Source organism: Lactuca serriola, chromosome 4 (assembly GCF_051521515.1).
Source record: "Lactuca serriola cultivar US96UC23 chromosome 4, Lser_US96UC23_V15, whole genome shotgun sequence".
NCBI lineage: Eukaryota > Viridiplantae > Streptophyta > Magnoliopsida > Asterales > Asteraceae > Lactuca > Lactuca serriola.
In genome coordinates this window covers 176,022,825-176,042,281 of record NC_136411.1, presented here as the reverse complement: position 1 = coordinate 176,042,281, position 19,457 = coordinate 176,022,825, and the positions used below count along the sequence as shown (strand labels likewise).

Below are 19,457 nucleotides of genomic sequence, written 5' to 3'. Positions count from 1 at the left end.
TTTTTCAGTCTTTGATACCCTTTTTCTTATAGTGCTCGTGTGCTTCAAATTATTTATTAGTTTTAGCATGCCTAAATTAATGTTAAGAGCTTTAACATGTATACTTTTTTTTTTGCTATGGTCATTGCATGATATGAATAGGGGATATTTGATAAGCCTTTAAATGATTCAATTAAGAGGTAGCCTCTTAACTTTTCAGCATTTAATATGTTTGGTTACATTAAAGTTAACCTATGAATGATTAAGTAGCCTCTTGATCACTCAGCGGAAAACACTGAACCATTCTATTTTAGGAAAGTTCCATATTTGTCTATATAACCCTAAAAGAAAAAAGCATATGTTTTCTCTTTCATGTGAACATTGCGTATACTAGGGATGAGTTATAAAATCAGAAAACCGGACCGTAATCGAACCAGAATCGAATAATGCTTAAACGGTTTGGGTAATGGGTCTAAAAATTACTCGTATCCGGGTTCCGGATATTCCGGGTACAGATCCAACGGTCCAGGTATTCTGGGTTTTAGAACCGGATTTATAAGAAAACTGGAACCAGGTTTAATGGACCGACAACCGATTTAGTTGGCCAAGGAACCGGAAATTGAAGGGTTATCAAAAAAATATGCCTATTGATTCAGTTCTAAAAAAATTCTTATTCTATTCCATAATTTCTTTTTATTTTTTTTGTTTTTTGCATTGTTGCTAAGTTTTTAGTTAGCTTTAAACTGCCATATTATCTTTGTTATGAGTCTGTTCCGGATGATTTTTTTTAATTGTAGTTCACTGATTGGAAAAAGTTATAGACTCTAGAAACACCTTATTTGCATGTGTATTGAGTCACTTACAACCCTCCATAAATTAGATACCAGTTATGTTTTGTTTCTGTTACAACATTGTTGCTGAATTTTTAATTAGCTTTAAACTGTCATATTTCCTTCGTTATAAGTCAGTTCAGGCTGATTTTAAAAAAAAAAAAAAAAAAAAATTGTAGTTCACTGTTTGGCAATAGTTAGAGTCTAGAAACACCTTATTTACATATGTATTGAGTCACTTACAACCCTCCAAAAATTAGATATCAAAAAAAATTATAACATTTTTTTATAGATCATTCCTTTGCACGAGATGTGGTAATCCCTATGAGTAAAGATTTTGTAACTTGTCGAGTAATGCTCTCCTTTCTTGTTATTAACAAGTATTATGGGTTACAACATTTTTTTTTCCTTTTGTTCCAAAAATTCGGGTTTCCGATTATTTCCAGGTCTAATACACGAATCCGGTACCAATAATCAATTTCCGGTTCCAACTGGTTCATACCCATTATACCCGGCTTGATACCCAGAACCAAACCGGAAGTGGTTACCGTATACCGGCTGGTTCTTGGTTCTTATAATCCATCAATTTTGGGTTTCAGGTTTTCCGAGTCTGGGTAGACCGGTGCGGTTTTAGACCCACTTTCTTCCCTAGCGTATAGCTCTACTGAGACCAAGCCTCTGACGAGTTCCTCCCTTCTGCAGCCATCAAAAACCTTCTCCTATCGGCAGCAATCCAAGCCTCCGATGACATTCTTTATCTCCTGATATCTCTTTTGTTGAATCTTTTGTCTGATCTATCAAACAAATATCTTTCGATAAGTCTCTTTTTCTATTGAACTCTGTTTATAGCATATTCCTTGGGTGATTGGATTCACGCTTAGGATTTTATACTTTTACAAATTGGGATTTTGAGATCAAGTATAACAATAAGTGCTCCGTGATATGATTGTAAACTAAAGGAAAACCGCAACGCAATAATATTTTTGTAAATTAGAGGAAAACCACACTTCATTGTGGACCGAATGAAGCTAGATTTTATTGATAATGAATACAGATAATATATAAGTGGTTGTTTAGTCATACAAAAGATAGAAGCAAAAGATTACAACAATTTCAGAAGTTGATTAAGTAAGACGATAATAGAAACAGGAGAATGGTTTCCATTATCTGTGAAAAGCCAAATCAAAGTAGTCTGTATATATTTTTCAAGCAAATTAAAAATCATTAATAAATACCCTCCTCTTCATATCTTTAAGCATGTCCTCTACACCTACCCTTTATGCACCCAATGATTCTAATTGCCTCTACAAAATCACCATGATATATGTGAAAAATCAAACAAATAACTAACAACTTTATGCCATAAATATAAATATTTTTTCATATAAAGTGTCTTTATTAGGTGAATGATTTCCATTTGATAGTATCTTGAAACAATTAATTGTTCATCACAAACTATAATAGAAAAAAAATTGGGTTAGTAAGAGAGAAGTAATAAGGCAAATTGCGAGAAATAGCAACCTATTTCAATCTTGCTACCCTTTAGCAATATAATCATATGCTTTATTTCTTAGCCATAATGGCAACATACTAACATTTTTTTTACCAATAATACTAATGTAGTTTTTTATACCCATAATAGCAACATACTTATATTTTGCAATAAATGTGGATCATGGAAACTGTACTTTTTTCTTACACATTTCTATTAATGGTAAAATAATGTAATTTGGTTGCTATTATGGAAGATATGGTGGAGTTACCGGCTAAATATCGATTATAACCTTGTTCGTTTCTTCTTTACTTTGTTTTGTGCACTGGTTAGGACTGTATTCTAGAAAATCGGCGAAAAAACGTGAGTCTTTTCTTCTTTTAAAATCAATAATATAAACACATAGGCGTTATAATAGCATCCATTATTATAAGGTTTTTATTTGTGTCAAATAGGTTGAAGAAATTTAAATAAGTCATTGCAAAGTATGCTTGTGCTTTTACAAGCTTGACTAAATGAGTTTTTCAATAAAAAAAATTTATCATCTTTTTCTTTTGGTTTATTAGTTACAAATAAAAAATGTTAATATATATAATATAATGTAAAAATATTTATAAAATATTCTAAAACTTATAAAACCTATTCTTGATTTTATAAATTTTGAGGTCCAACAGAACTGATCTGAATAGAACAACTGGAGCCATGTACGTTGCTGTAATTTTTATAGGTATAAACAATTCCCAAACAGTGTAGTTGGTTGTTGCCGCAGAAAGAACAATCTTTTATTATGAATGAGCAACTGAAATATACTCCTCATTACCATATGCCATGGTGCAAGTAAGCAAAATTTTGAACACACACACACACACACACACACATATATATATATATATATATATATATATATATATATATATATATATATATATATATATATATATATATATACTTCATTACAAACTTACCCTTTTTAAACAAGTCTTTGTAGAAAGGCCATATGTATTCCTTCAAACAACACATTACACTCTCATAGTGTACGCCATGGTGTCATTCGAATGGACAACACCCAAATTTTTCTGGCTCTTTTTCATCAACTTCTTTTCGTTTCTCTACTCCAAGAACACAACAGTTTTGGGACCAAAACATCATAAAATGGACCCAAAACACAAGATACTCATAGATCCAAAGATAAAATTCAAAAAATCATGGAAATTTGTGACTTACAAAGGTAGGGTGGATAGGTGTGAGGTATAAGTGGGGTGGGTTTGGGTGTGCGTATGGTTGGGTGTGGAGGGTGGACGGGTGTAAGTGTTCAAATAGGTTTAATATTGAATTATTTGAAATAACAAAAACTGAAAAATGAAACCGATAAATAATTTACATCCAAACACATTGTTTAATTTTCTAATGAAAAAAGGTTTACTCAATTAGTTTAGCGAAACACGTTTTTCAAAATTTTCTACTTACAACTTAAAATATAAACTCATTTCATTTTTTAAAAAATTGAAAACCAAAAATAGGTTTCCATAACTAAACGGAGCCTTGGATTTTCTCTCCAAATGAGCCCTTTAATCATCTATATTAGGAATTTTTTTTTTAAGTAAACTTTTTTTTATAACGTCATCAACATAACATCAAACCAAAAACCTTAATAGACATCCATAATGTGGGCTCTTATTCACAAAAGTTATTTATGGGTCATAGTTGTTTTGGATAAAGGTAAAGTTTCAAACAAAGGATAAGATAATATACACCAAACTAATCTTCTTATTGATATGTACAATGTACATACAACCTAACTAATACATAGACCCTTTACATATTGATAAGGCGGTTGGACATATTCCAACCAACACAACGCTTCATAAACCATTACAATGTTTATATAGAACTGTCAATCTAGTTAACAGTAAGTAATCATAAATAACATAATTTAACATAACTAACTGCAGTAACTACCATCAACTAAGATTTAACAATCTGGGTCAATCGTAACATATCCCCTTAAGCTAGATTGTTTCCAAAAAATATTCATCATCTTGAATCTTTAATCTTGAAGCATCATAATCATCATCACCTTATTTCTTATCACAAGGTCATCATCATCATTATTACACTATGCATCATCCATTAAAGTTTCAAGTTCTTCAATTGTCATGAACATTGTATCCCCTTCTTTGGCTTCATTCCCATGCATAAAATTAGCCTCCTCTCTTTCATCTTCTTTTCGTTTCTTGCAATACTTTGTAATATGTCCGTATTTATGGCTATAAAAGCACTGTGTTTCTGATAAGGGTAATACATATCCCTTGCATTTTTTTATTGTAGAAACTTGAAAATCTTTTTCTATAGAGTCATCATCGTATTTCTTTATACGAAATTCATGAGGTTGAAGTATCTCCAAGAGATTTTCTAATGATAAAGTAAATAAATCCTTTGATGATTCTTCCACAACTACAACTATATATATTCGCGTGAGTCTCCTTAGATAAAGTTTCAAACAAAGGATAAGATAATATACACCAAACTAATCTTCTTATTGATATATATTATGTATATACAGCCTAACTACTACATAATTTTATATACATATTGATCAAACGGTTGGACATATTGCAACCAACACAATGCTTCACAAACCATTACAATATATGGTTCATATATAAATGTCGATCTAATTACAATAACAAGTCATAAATATCAGAAATTAACACAACTAACGGTAACTACCATTAACTAACAATCTCGGTTAATTCCTAACAATAGCACTATCAATTTGTAAAGTAAATGAATCAAGTAGTATCAAAATATGAAAAATCTTTATCCATTGAGGTTGTAAATTTACAAAGCAATGTGAAAAAGCTTCCACAATAGCTTTTTTGACTTTCATAGCTTATTGAACGCAATAAGCTCTTGAAAAAGCGCATACTATGTATGCTCTTAGAGAAAGTTATACTATCAATTTCAATTCTTGAAACAATAAGATATGATTTATAACCAAACAATGAAATACAGAACTGCTAACGGAGCTCGCAAGAAGAGAAAAGGAAGCAGGTATCACCCCAGAAGCTGAAGTAGATCTTTACATGAAGGCAACTGCCATTGAAGCAGATGAGAGTAGTTTGATTACTTACTACACTCTAAGAGTAAGTATGAATCTTTATTATCTAGACCTTTCCACCCCTAAATCAAAAATATTTTTCATTAGATACGTGTGAGTCCCAAATTCTATCTCCAAAAGACTGTCAACTTATATTGAAACTGTATCAAGCCGATGTAGGACACAAACAATATTTATATCTTTTTAAAACCAAAAACAGATATTGGGCCTAGATATATCTCGTGACACATTAGTTGGAGATCAAATGAGACGGGGTATCTCCGGAGGACAAAAGAAGCGTGTAACCACATGTTAATTTATTTTCTTTTCTTTTTTTTCACATTAACTACTGTATGGATAAAGTGCTGAATTGATAAACACGTGACTCAGGTGAGATGCTTGTAGGACCCGCAAAAACTTTGTTTATGGATGAGATATCAACAGGTCTAGACAGTTCCACTACATTTCAGCTAGTCAAGTGCTTGCAGCAAATTGTACACCTCACCAACTCAACAATCTTCATGTCCCTACTACAACCTGCCCCCGAGACTGACATCATCCTTCTATCCGAGGGCCAGATCGTGTATCAGGGCCCACGGGAAAATGTTCTTGAGTTCTTTGAGAGTTGTGGATTCATATGTCCAGAGAGAAAGTGCATTGCTGACTTCTTGCAAGAGGTAATCATTCCTACTGAAATTTCGGCATGACCTCCGCATAAATTCAATATTAGCCAAAACCTACAAGTACAACCTTGTACCCATTTAGGATTGGGATTTGCTGGTGTTACAATTGTCCTTTTTGATTACATCTATTTTTTTTTAACATTTTGTATCTCTGTGCTAGGTTACATCTAAGAAGGACCAACAACAATATTGGGCAGATAAAACAAAACCATACAGATATATACCAGTTGGTGAATTTAATGAAAAATTAAGGTGTTTCCATGTGGGGGAGAAGCTGAAAAAAGAGTTGTCAATTCCATACGACAAAAGCGAAAGCCATAACGCTGCTCTAGTTTTTGAAAAATACTTAGTCCCCAAAATGGAGCTCCTTAAAGCCTCATGGGATAAAGAGTTGCTACTAATGAAGGGAAACACTTTCATTTACATTTTCAAGTCTATACAAATCGTGTTTGTAGCATTTATTGCCACAACTTTATATCTTAGGACCACAATGCACCACAGGAATGAACAAGATGGTGCGATTTATGTAGGGGCACTTTTGAACAGTCTGCTCATCAACATGTTTAATGGGTTTGCTGATCTGTCACTAATAATCATGAGACTTCCAGTAATTTACAAGCAAAGGGACCTCATGTTCCACCCTTCATGGGCTTTCACTCTTCCAGCTTTCTTGCTACGTATTCCTATATCTATGCTTGAGAGTATTATGTGGTGTGGGATTTTATACTTTGGTGTTGACCTCGCCCATGATGCTGGCAGGTAATTAATTAACTAACTACTTTTGTTATTTTCATCAAAACCTTGTCTATAAAAAAGTTAAGAGACTAAATGAATACATGAAAAATAGGTGGACGGTAAATTTCAATCTAAATCTTTTTCATACTTATATATAGTAAACTAATTTGGTTTACAGGTTCTTCAAGTATCTTCTGTTGGTTTTCTTGATCCAGAATGTGGCAGTTGGGCTGTTTAGGCTAATTGTTGGGGTTTGTAAGACAATGAATATCTCTAACACAGGAGGAGCTGTTGTACTTTTACTTATATTTATGTTGGGTGGTTTTATACGTCCTAAAATCCGGATTCCAAATTGGTGGGAGTGGGCGTACTGGATTTCACCTTTGTCTTATGGCTTCAAAGCATTTGCTATAAACGAGTTTCTTGATCCTAGGTGGACAAGCAAAAGGGTAAGTCGAGTAATTCTTAACACAAAATGCAAATTCCAAAAAACCCTACGTGCGATTAGTTGTGGACACCGAAACACGGTGGTTTCCGAGACTTGGTCATGACCGAAACACACAACACTCGGTATTCCGTCCACCCAGGTTCAGATAAGATGTATCTGGATCTTAAAAAGCTATACTGGTGGCCTAATATGAAAGCAGAGATTGCTACCTTCGTAAGTAAATGCCTTACTTGCGCAAAGGTTAAGGTCGAGTACCAGAAGCCCTCCAGTTTACTACAACAACCAGAGATTCTAGAATGGAAGTAGGAGCGGATCACTATGGATTTCATAACCAAGTTACCCAAGACAACGGGTGGACTTGATACCATATGGGTCATCGTCGATAGATTGACCAAGTCTGCACACTTCCTGCCTATCAAAGAAACTGACAAGATGGAGAAGCTTACGAGAACATACATTAGGGAGATCGTACGACTACATGGTGTACCTATATCCATTATCTCCGATAGAGATAGTAGGTTCACCTCAAGATTTTGGCAATCGCTACAACACTCCCTGGGAACAAGGCTGGAAATGAGCACGGCCTACCATCCACAGACCGACGGATAAAGTGAGAGGACCATCCAAACACTGGAAGATATGCTGAGAGCTTGTGTGATCGACTTTGGAAAGGCATGGGATACTCACTTACCCCTTGTCGAGTTTTCTTATAATAACAGTTATCACACGAGCATCAAGGTTGCTCCATTTGAAGCCCTCTATGGCCGAAAGTGCAGATCCCCTCTGTGCTGAGCTGAGGTGGGTGATACCCAATTAGCTAGGGGGCAAGCTTCTGACAGTACTCTCACTGGTCCGGAGATCATTCAGGAAACGACGGAGAAAATCGTTCAGATCCGTGAACGATTGAAAGCCTCTAGAGACCGACAGAAGAGCTACGCTGATAAGCGAAGGAAACCTTTGGAATTCCAGGTGGGAGACCGAGTCCTTCTCAAAGTCTCACCCTGGAAAGGCTTGATACGCTTCGGTAAGTGTGGGAAGCTTAATCCGAGGTACCTAGGGCCTTTCGAGATTCTCGCAAGAATCGGCCCCGTAGCTTACAAACTCAACCTACCCGACGAACTCCGTAACGTACATTCTACATTCCACGTATCTAACTTGAAAAAGTGTATGTCCGACGAGACTCTTGTAATCACAATCGACGAGATCGAGATCAACGAGAGCCTCAACTTCATGGAAGAACTGGTAGAGATCATGGACCGTGAGGTCAAGCAGACGAAGCAAAGCCGTATCCCGATCGTGAAGGTTCGCTGGAACGCCAAGCGAGGACCGGATTCACTTGGGAACGTGAGGATCAGATGAAACTGAAATACCATCATCTTTTTGCTTAGTTATTTGTAACTTCTTAATTGCTTAAATTCTAATTTCGGGATGAAATTCCTTCTAACGGGGGGATGATGTGACAACCCGAAATTTCCATTCTGTACAAACAATATCACTTCAATAGAAGTTATAACAGTCACAGTTAATTTTCAGACTTTTCCGTATAAGTTTGAGTACTCTAGGGTTTACACTTCAGGAAATATCAGGAGATTGGATGCATTAGGGTTTCGTGCAACACTGTTACTCCAACACTCTGTTATATTAGAAATCATTTCGGGAATAAAAATATTTTCTGCCAAAAATATCTCAGGACTATAAATAGAATTCTGAACCAAATTCATTCATTATTCGCATTTCCAACTAGAGAAAAGTCATTTCTCTCTCACGGATCTTCGGTTTTTCGTCCCAAATCGTGAGTACACTTCTCTAGTTGTCTTATAATTCTTATTATGTGCTTAATAACATAGATTACATAGCAAATCTGTGAAATTCGGGAGTTTACCGCCCAAGAACGTTCTTGGAGAGTAAACTCCTATATGTGGCTTAAATGCTACTTAGTCTTTTCCCCATGTTAGGTAACGAACTTAGGCTTGTATATAAGTGTGTTTAAGACTAGAAAACAATCAAGAACACCAAGATCTAGGTGTTCACGGCCCAAGAAGTTCTTGGACCGTGAACTCCAAAATCATGGACAAAAGGGTGCTTTTAAGGCACCTAAAGCCTTAGACTTTTGCTAGGAATTGTTTCCACTTAAATCAAGGACCAAAACACATCAAAAACACCCTTCAAAGTGAGTTCACGGCCCTAATAAGGTTCTTGGGCCGTGAACATCAAACAAAGGCACCAAAGTGTGCCTAAGGCCTTCATATGCTTGGGATAAAAGTCTAAGACCTATACTACGTGTGCAAGGGACTTGAAAGCATCAAAAAACTCATTCCAAGGGAGTTTACGGCCGTAAACTCCAAAGGAATTGGCCTTGGGGCCATAAAATCCTCAAAGGAGTGTTTCTATGCCCTAAACTAGTCCAAGGATTAAACCACCAAGTTAGAATACTTCTAGGGATCATTTAACACCTCAAAACAACCAAGGACATTAAGTCTTGGAGTTTACGGCCGTAAACTTAAGAGTTTACAACCGTAAACTCCGTGTGTGAGGTTATATGGAGAGTAAACTCAAGTATAAGGCCCTTGGGAACTTTAAACCCCTTTAGCCTTGTCCCACGACAACTTAGATGCAACCCTTAGGACTTATAACACTTATACAAAGTGTGTTCATGTTCTAGAGTGTCCCAACTTAATTTATTAGTTATTATTTGGCTAATTAGTTATATATATGCTCATTATATGATAACTAGGCTCGTGCGTGTGAACAAGTCTCCGTTTGCCACCTAGCACAGTATCCGACACTTCAATCAAATCCACTCACCACAAGTGAGTTCATACCCCTTTAATTAACCTTTGAAATACTTTTAAATGTTTTAAATGCTTTTAGGGGGGGAGGGGAATACAAGTTAAATACTTATAGTTATTACATCAATCACATGTGATTAATAACTATAAAACCAATGATTTTATTATTGTTCAAACTGTTTATCAAACTGCTTTACAAACTCTTTTACTTATCAAATACTTTTACTTAAACTTTGTTATACTTATAATAAATTGCATGCCCGTATATGTATGGTTATATAAGCAATGTTTAAAAGGCTTAGGAAGGTCGTCCGCCCTGTTTCCTTTTCCTCGATTTGGATGTGGTCTGGTGGGATATCGGGTAGTCGTCCGAAGGTCGTTTCAATATTGATTATATATCATGTGTACATATATAGACATAAAAGTGCTTCCATATTCATGCGTACTAGTTACATCATTAGTAAGCTACCATCGAGGTAGCACAGGATCATACTTATACTATTGCTAGATCAATGAGTCAGTTCATTCATGAGTCAATACTTATTACTATGAGAACATATACAACTATACTATGAGAACATATACAACTATACTAGATAGAGAACATATACAACTATACTAGAAAGAGAACATATACAACTATACTATGAGAACATATACAACTATACTAGATAGAGAACATATATAACTATACTAGAAAGAGAACATATACAACTATACTAGAGAAAGAACATATACAACTATACTAGAACAGTTCATTACATTACATATACATGAATACGTTGATTATTGTGATATGAATCGGAGCATGACTTAAATGTCATGGCCCGAGTTGTAGCCAGAGTCTCTTGAAGGGAGAGCGTGAGTTTGCGTATAGATCTATAATGGATTGACTATCCTACACCTTGCTGCTAGCTACAACCGAACCTGCAGGTCTGCGGGTGCCAAACGTCATTTCTTTTTACGACCTACATTTGTCGTTGTTTATCCAGTCGATAGTATGGTACAATTAATCACATGATACCTTAATATAAATCCGGTTTAAGGTAGTTAGTACAACAATAGTTCCTATAATACAACACTACAGTACTACAGTAATTTACCCTTTACATATATTTAGTGATTATTTCACTTAAACATTAATGTACAAACTATATTTTGTTAATGATAGTTACACTTGGGAAATTACACACTTTTATAACAAACGAACATACGGAACAGTTAAGCCTTGGTAGAAGGCTACTTTAATAGAAAATATAGGTTTTTCTAGGAGATTCAAACTTTTACAAACACTTACAAACATTTACATACCTTTTACAAACTCATACTTAAAACCATGTTCAAACGTTTTGATAACAAACACCGACACTAAATACTTATGAACTCACCAGCTTAATGCTGATAAACTCTTTCAAAATAACTTGTATTCTCAGGTCGACAGTAGACAGGTACCGATGCGAGCTTTTGAGAAGATGGAGCGCATCCAAAACTCATCTTATTAATTTGATTTACATTATTTTTGGTGTCTATAACTTTACAGAACACGCTTATATTAAAATTATATATTTAATGCAATGGATGATGTTGTTTACTTGTTTACTTTTACTGTGTTGTGATACTTTACATGACGTCCTCCGCCCCAGAACGTTTCCGCCGTTCTCGGTTTTGGGGTGTGACACTTTATATCTTTGAAAAATCATAACTTCTTCATATGACGTCAGATTGTGGCGGTCTTTACATCTATGGTTTCGTAATTTCATGAACTACAACTTTCATCAAGACTATTGTAGCTAAAAGTAATTTATTTTCACTTTAATATTTATAAGGAATATACAGTGAAATGATCTTACAAATTCATAACTTCTTTATACGACGTCAATTTTTTTGCATTCTTTATACTCACAAGTTCGTATTTATGACTAATACAACTTTCATATGGATTATTTATTCTAAAAATCTTTAAATTAAAATGTTATTTAACACAATTTGTTAATTTTATAATAGGATTTTATACAAATATTATATAACCATAATATTTATCCATATAACATGTACATAATAAATATACAAATAACATAAACACATATAGTCTAAGAACAATTCTTATTTATTTTTTATAAGAAAATTTACATTATTAACTAACGTAAATAAGAACATTTTGACGTAATGCTTAAAAAATGTAGGAATTACAATTCTCACTTACTTAGGATGATTCCGTCTCAGAATCATACATCAACAAACAGTTATGGATAGTGACTCCCCATATCACTTTATGTTTCCCACGTAAGGTTTAGCCTTATAGTATGCTTCTATCACACCAGTACTATTCAATCATATTGTCGCAACTTCTTTATTTTATGATCGATAATCACGTGAGGTTCTTCAATTAATCTTTTGTTTTCATCGACTCTTAATTTTGAAAGTGCGATCATATCGGGTTCTCCTCCCAAACACTTCCTCAAGTAACAAACATGAAAGGTGTTATGAATACATTATAGTTCAACTGGCAACTCAATATTGTATTCTTGATTCCCTATCTTCTAAAGTATTTTGAACGGCCTAATAAAACGCAGACTTAGTTTCCTACATTTACTAAATTTGATAAGTCCCTTCCATGAAGAGAATTTAAGCAACACCTGATCACCGACCTCAAAGGTTATAGGTCGACGTCTCAGATCTACATAACTTTTCTGACGACTTTAAGCATCTAACATTATTTCTCGGATGATTTTCACTTTTCAACGGTTTGTTGAACAATTTCAGGCCCCACAAAGTGCTTTTCTCCAGCTTCTAACCAATAAGAAGGCATACAACACTTTCTTCTGTACAATGCTTCATAAGGAGACATCTTGATGCTTGAGATATAACTATTGTTGTAGGCAAATTCTACTAATGGTCAGTGGTCATCCCAGCTACCAACGAACTCTAAAGCACATCTTGTGGATGATAGACAGTATTTAAACACAATTTAAACAACCAAGATAGGGAAAAAATGGTGTTTATTACTTATTATTTATTTCCACCACAATAAGCTAAGTTTAAGGGTTTGGATATGAATTCTTAAAAATGAGTTTATTGTGGTAGGAATAAACTTAATGGTTAGTGGTCATCCCACAAACACTTTTGTAAAAGTTTTTTATTTCACCGCTAATAAGCTATAAATAAGCTATAAGTTAACAAACCAAAAAACAAAGTTTCACTTCTCCTTTAACTCTTAAATAAACTTGTCGTGATACTTTTTAAAAGAACGATAACTAGACATATACTGGACAAATCTAAAGATATGTTACTATCTCATAATCACATCTCAGTTAAATATTGCAAAAGGACAATGAAATGAATACTTTATGACTTTGTGTTTGTCTTCATAAGAAAACTAGCGTCTAGCTGTAAATTGTTGAGTTCTGTGGGTGGGGCAACTTCTCTTAGTTGTTAGAGCAGCTCGTCAGATATGTTTACAAACAAGACGAAATCTTGGTTGCAAATTTCAAGAAATCGTTCCAGTCAAATCGACCTTCCCCAAATAAACCCATTGTTTTTTCACCTACTGTGAATGCGAGGAGTATGCGCATCCGTCCATCCTTTATATAGAATCGAATACATTATTCAGTAATATCATCATTCGACAGTTTATAATTTTATATTTCTGAATATTTTACTTTTATTTCGTTTCAGAGATGCGCAGAAGCAGAATGTTATAATCTACAGCCATCTTTCTTTAAACAGTAGACAACACCCAGAAGATCCCTCATAAAAACCAGAGATTGGAGACGAAAGGGATACTCATACACTCACCGGAGAAATTTTAAAACCCCCATTTCGTTCTCCGTTTCTTTCGTTAAGATGGCATTGATAGGAAACTCATTCAAGGTAATTTTCACAATCATGCATCGTATTTTCTTAGTTTTCTCCTGCGATTTATGTCTGAAAATGAAAATGTCTTTGGATTTTGGCTCGAATCGAACAATCTCGCAGACGATTTCATTCCAGCTTTGAATCTTGGAAATCCGATTGTTAAGATAAAGATAATGTTTTTATCTTGTTTTGGCAATTTCTATTTGTTTAAATCCAACCTCATTTTGTAGTTGCACCAGAACAATTCCCTTTCGGGGATTTCAAGAATGACGCAGTCACAATCGTTGAGAGTATCAATTCATCTTCCGAAGGTAGTAGCGATGATGAACTCGAACACCCGACTGGAAAGAAACGTCAGCGTTTCAGTGGAGAGCGTTGTAAACGAGTTGAATGCTCCGACGGCCGTCGAAGTCGTCGACCCTACATCGAAACAACATCCCACCGCCGTTGGCGGTGGCGTTGAGGACGCGTACGGCGAGGATACAGCTACAGATGAGCAATTCGACACCCCTTGGTCTGTTTCCGTTGCCAGGTGATCACAAATATCAGTGAAAAGTAAAAAAGATGCAAAATTTTCTTTCGATTTGATGTGAAATTGGTAAATTTGATCACTTTTTGTAGTGGGTATTCATTGCTGCGAAACCCACGTCACAACAAAGGTTTAGCATTCAGTGAGAAAGAAAGGGATGCTCATTACATACGTGGGCTACTTCCTCCAGTTGTTGTTAATCAAGATCTTCAAGTATTATTCATTTTTCTTGATTTTTAATTTTACAAAATGGTTGAAAATGCAAAAAGAAAAAAAAGTTAATACTATCGAATATCGATACCCAGGTTAAAAAGATGATGGCTAACATTCGACAATATGTAGTACCTTTGCATAAATACCAAGCCATGATGGATCTTCAGGTACCCATTTAAGTATTTCATTATTCTATATTCTATTCATCAAGAATACAATTTTTTTTTACTTTTTTTTTTTGTGATTTAATTAGGAGAAAAATGAAACGTTGTTCTATAAGCTACTAATCGAAAATGTTGAGGAGCTTCTCCCAATTGTCTACACTCCAACAGTTGGTGAAGCATGCCAAAAGTACGGAAGTATCTTCAAGCGCCCACAGGGTCTATTTATTAGTTTAAAAGACAAGTGAGTTTGTGATATCAATTAAATCTATTTAATTAATACTTTTGGTAATTTTTCAATTTTGGCAATGCCATACATAGCCTAAAAATTATAAAAGTTTCAAACATTTTCCAAATTAATCATTCAAAATGGTTAATTTGGAAAACAATACAAATGTTTGAAACTTTTATGGTTCGAGTGTACACAAAACTACCCGAAATATAATGGTATTTTTGTAATTTGTAACTAATTATCTTTTCATAGGGGAAAAATTCACGAAATACTAAAGAATTGGCCTGAAAAAGATATTCAAGTGATTGTAGTGACGGATGGAGAGAGAATATTGGGATTAGGAGACCTCGGTTGCCAAGGTATGGGAATACCCGTTGGGAAGCTATCTCTTTATACTGCTCTTGGAGGAATTCGTCCTTCACTTGTAAGTTTTCAAAGATTATAAAACATTATGTTTTTATTTATTTATTTTTTTTCATGTAACGATTGCTAAAAATCATGTATGTTTTTAGTGTTTGCCTATAACCATAGATGTGGGCACAAACAATGAGAAGTTGTTGAACGATGAATTCTACATTGGTTTGAGGCAAAAAAGAGCAAAAGGGCAGGTTGACTTTTTACGTTTTGCTAAAAAAAAAGTTTCGATAAAAAAATTATAGATTATTGAGGTAAATTGTGGTTATAATGTAATATAACTATATTTGCTAGGAATATGCTGAACTTATGAATGAGTTTATGTCTGCTGTGAAGCAAAGATATGGTGAGAAAGTTCTTGTTCAGGTTAGTAACATTTATAATAATAATAATAATAATAATAATAATAATATATTAAATAAGTATTCAAGATTTTCGTTCTACATATTGATTACATACTCCAACAAATGATTCTCAATTTTTATGATCTTTGTTTTGTAGTTTGAGGATTTTGCTAATCACAATGCATTTGATCTTCTTGCAAAATACAGTTCCACACACCTTGTTTTCAATGATGATATACAGGTATATATATATAGGCATTCTGATTTATTACGTATTTTTATTATTGGCAAATATTTATTAAGATTTTGTGATTTTGTTTTAGGGGACAGCATCAGTGGTTCTTTCAGGGCTTATTTCTGCATTAAAATTAGTTGGTGGATCTTTGGCTGACCATAAATTTCTATTCCTTGGAGCTGGAGAGGTAAAAATAAAATAATAATATTTTTTCTACATTTTTTTTGTCAAATTTTATTTTTTAGATATGTTTAAATTTGAGCTTTTATTTATTTACAGGCTGGCACAGGCATTGCTGAACTCATAGCACTTGAGATATCAAAACAGGTAAAAAAAATTGACAACTTTTTGATGTGATATTTAACAAATTGATCACCAATTTTGCAAAATCGTTCTTAAATAGATTTATGTTTTTTAATATTTTTTGTCGCCTTTTTGGTAAGAGGCAATTTCACAACTTTTTGAGATTGACAAACTAGAAATTGGTGGTTATTTTTTTGTGCTATTGGTCAAAAAGGTGGTCAATTTTTAAAATACGACATCATAATTATTCCAATAAACAATATTTTACAAACACAAAGAGAAAAAAAAAAAAAAAAAGAGATCAAATGATATATATGTATTAAGTTAGTATGTAATCATGTAGACAAAAGTTCCATTGGAAGAGACTCGAAAGAAGGTTTGGCTTGTTGACTCAAAGGTAAAGATTAAAAAACATGAAAAACTCTTTTCATAACATCTTGTTTTGAGTAAATTATTTATTTATTTATTTATTTATTTATTTTTAACAAAAATCGTATTATTTTAGGGGCTAATTATTAAATCCCGGTTGGATTCACTTCAACATTTCAAGAAACCGTGGGCCCATGAACATGAACCTGTAAAAGAACTTCTTGATGCTGTCAAGACGATCAGGCCAACTGTGTTGATTGGATCTTCAGGGGCAGGACAGACATTTACTAAAGAAGTTATTGAAGCTATGTCGTCTCTTAATAAGGTAATCGTTTATTTATAATACGAAAATACCCAAACTACCCTTCGATTAAGCCTTCAATTATCGGTTTTTCAGAAACCTGTTATTCTTGCTCTTTCCAATCCAACTTCACAATCTGAATGTACTGCTGAACAAGCTTATAACTGGAGCCAGGTTTGACTTTTTTCCTGCCAAATTTTGACCTAAATTTTTTACCCTTAATAATATAACTTTTTTTTTTTTTTCAATTTTATAGGGTCGTGCAATATTTGCAAGTGGGAGTCCTTTTGCTCCTGTTGAGTATAATGGAAAAATCTATGTATCCGGACAGGTTTTTGATCTTTTTCTTAAACCCTAAAATTAGGGTTAATCACAAAAAAAATGACCAAAATAGGATCTGTATAATAACAAAATTACCACCTTTTTCACATTTAACACGAAAAATAACCACTCATTTAGCAATATAATTTTTGGGAATTGCAAAATAACTTTATGAATGGTCCCCACCAGAAAAACGAACCTTAAATTATTATTTTTTGCGAAATGACATCATTTTGCAAATTTTAAGGTTTTCTTGTTGTGTGGGGACAAGCCATAAAGCAATTTCGCAATTTGCAAAATCAATATTGCGAAATGGGTGGTTATTTTGTGTTACATGTGAAAAAGTTGGTGATTTTGTAATCATACACCTCCTATTTAGGTCAATTTTGTTATTATATATGTTGACTTTTTGTGAATTGATTATTGTTGCAGTCGAATAATGCATATATTTTCCCTGGATTGGGTCTGGGGTTGATAATGTCTGGGGCGATTCATGTTCATGATGATATGCTTTTGGCAGCTTGTAAGTTTGCATAATGCAAAAAGCTTCTTGTTTAATGTTTGTTGTTGTTTGTTAAGTGATATGTGTGTTTGTTTTCAACAGCTGAAGCTTTGGCTGAGCAAGTTACACAGGAGCATTTAGACAATGGACTAATTTACCCTCCGTTTACTAATATACGCAAGATTTCTGCTCATATTGCTGCTAAAGTTGCAACCAAAGCATATGAACTTGGTTAGATCACCCTCTAACTCAAATCACTTTTTTTTTCCATTTGTACATGATGAGACTGTGTAGCTTATGTGGGACCCTAACACACATTAGACTATGGTTATGTTTGGCAAACTAGCTGAAAATCTAGTTGCTTGCTGAAAAACTAGTTGATTTCTGCTAGCTGAAAACTAGCTGATATCTGAAAAGTTAGCTACTAGCCGATAAAAAATGACTTTTGGTAAAAAGTAGCAGATAAGCTAGGTAAGAAATGTAAATAACATAAATGGGAATGGATAAAGAACTATTTTTATGCATGGTAAATGCTATAGTGGGAGAATTTTAAAAGAACACCATAAGCTTGTTAAAACACCAATCTAAGATTTTTTTTAAAAAAAATAGATAATAAGCTACTTTTTGATTTGTTGAACATAACAATCTACAAAGCTAGAAAAATAAGTTAGTTGTGGCGTACCAAACATAACGTATATGTGTTGAGTTTGCTTTGATACCATGTTAGTTAGATAAATGAAGTTCTAAAATTTCTTGCTTCAAGGGCATTTTTGGAAAAAAAAAATCCAGGACTCTAGATATCTAAGAGTACGAAATAGTAGTGCTAAATCGAAATTGTGTTTTTTTTTTTTTGGGTGTGTAGGCTTGGCAAGTCGGCTTCCTCAACCAGAAAACTTGGTAGCTTATGCCGAGAGTTGCATGTATAGCCCTAGCTATCGAAATTATTGTTAGGTTTTTTGATAAAAGAATGGTTGATTCAGCTCCTTATGTTGTTTTAGATAGAGTAGTTTTGTATGTTAATTATGTCATCTTTTGAAACCTCTATATGCTTTTTATATTATATTAGACTGAACAGAAAATGACCATTATTAGATACCTTAGATTATAGGTCTTTTTACACAAAAATGAACATGGGTGGTATCATTTAATAGGACAATCACCTTTTGGCCTTACACTAAATTACTTAATTTTGTAATTAGTCAAATTTTGAATTGTGAAATTGTTTTGAACACAAAAAAGTGGAAGAAAAATGATAAATGTTTTTGCAATATATGAAATATATGATAGTTCTACTTCTATGCATCATCATGTTGTGCTACTTTAGTCTAGCACAAAGATGACTGACATATACAAAAAAAACCTGTAAAAAAGAAAAAAAAATGTAAAATACGACAAACAAAGGTGGGTGAATAATAAAAAAATGAAATAAAAGAGACTAGAATAAAAGCTAGAAATATGTATCATCAATAATGATTAAAAACAAAAATCATACAAAAAGTGATGCTACCCATCTACCTTGTTACCTTCCACACCCTCTATCTAAATTAGAATGAATATAAAAGATAGAGTGAAACTATCTATTATGCATTATTGTTTCCCTTATGTATATTGATTTTGGTTAA

At 33.7% G+C, this 19,457-nt stretch overlaps 1 protein-coding gene across 2 annotated transcripts; it reads left to right on the top strand.

The window, feature by feature from the left end:
- The first annotated feature begins 13,462 nt into the window (after nucleotides 1–13,462).
- LOC145102962 (NADP-dependent malic enzyme, chloroplastic-like) lies at nucleotides 13,463–18,914 on the top strand. Of its 2 annotated transcripts, XM_079040488.1 has the most exons (19): nucleotides 13,463–13,618; nucleotides 13,732–13,926; nucleotides 14,142–14,443; nucleotides 14,533–14,653; nucleotides 14,746–14,820; nucleotides 14,907–15,058; nucleotides 15,299–15,470; nucleotides 15,559–15,654; nucleotides 15,755–15,826; nucleotides 15,962–16,045; nucleotides 16,128–16,226; nucleotides 16,319–16,366; nucleotides 16,686–16,739; nucleotides 16,848–17,036; nucleotides 17,109–17,186; nucleotides 17,269–17,343; nucleotides 17,766–17,856; nucleotides 17,938–18,066; nucleotides 18,698–18,914. In XM_079040488.1, the coding sequence occupies exons 2-19, from the start codon at nucleotides 13,900–13,902 to the stop codon at nucleotides 18,784–18,786; spliced, it is 1,953 nt and encodes a 650-aa protein (XP_078896614.1). In that variant the 5' UTR covers nucleotides 13,463–13,618; nucleotides 13,732–13,899; the 3' UTR covers nucleotides 18,787–18,914. The 2 variants fall into 2 exon arrangements, with proteins under 2 accessions (XP_078896614.1, XP_078896615.1); XM_079040489.1 differs by lacking the exon at nucleotides 13,463–13,618 and having other exon boundaries at nucleotides 13,661–13,926; nucleotides 14,151–14,443.
- Nucleotides 18,915–19,457: the final 543 nt, after the last annotated feature.

Excerpts from the sequence above, each read along its gene's own strand:
- LOC145102962 (XM_079040488.1), top strand. The coding sequence starts at position 13,900 with ATGGCATTGATAGGAAACTCATTCAAG. Across the intron at positions 14,444-14,532 it reads TGGTCTGTTTCCGTTGCCAG|TGGGTATTCATTGCTGCGAA; the intron begins GTGATCACAAAT and ends CACTTTTTGTAG. Across the intron at positions 17,037-17,108 it reads CTATGTCGTCTCTTAATAAG|AAACCTGTTATTCTTGCTCT; the intron begins GTAATCGTTTAT and ends TCGGTTTTTCAG.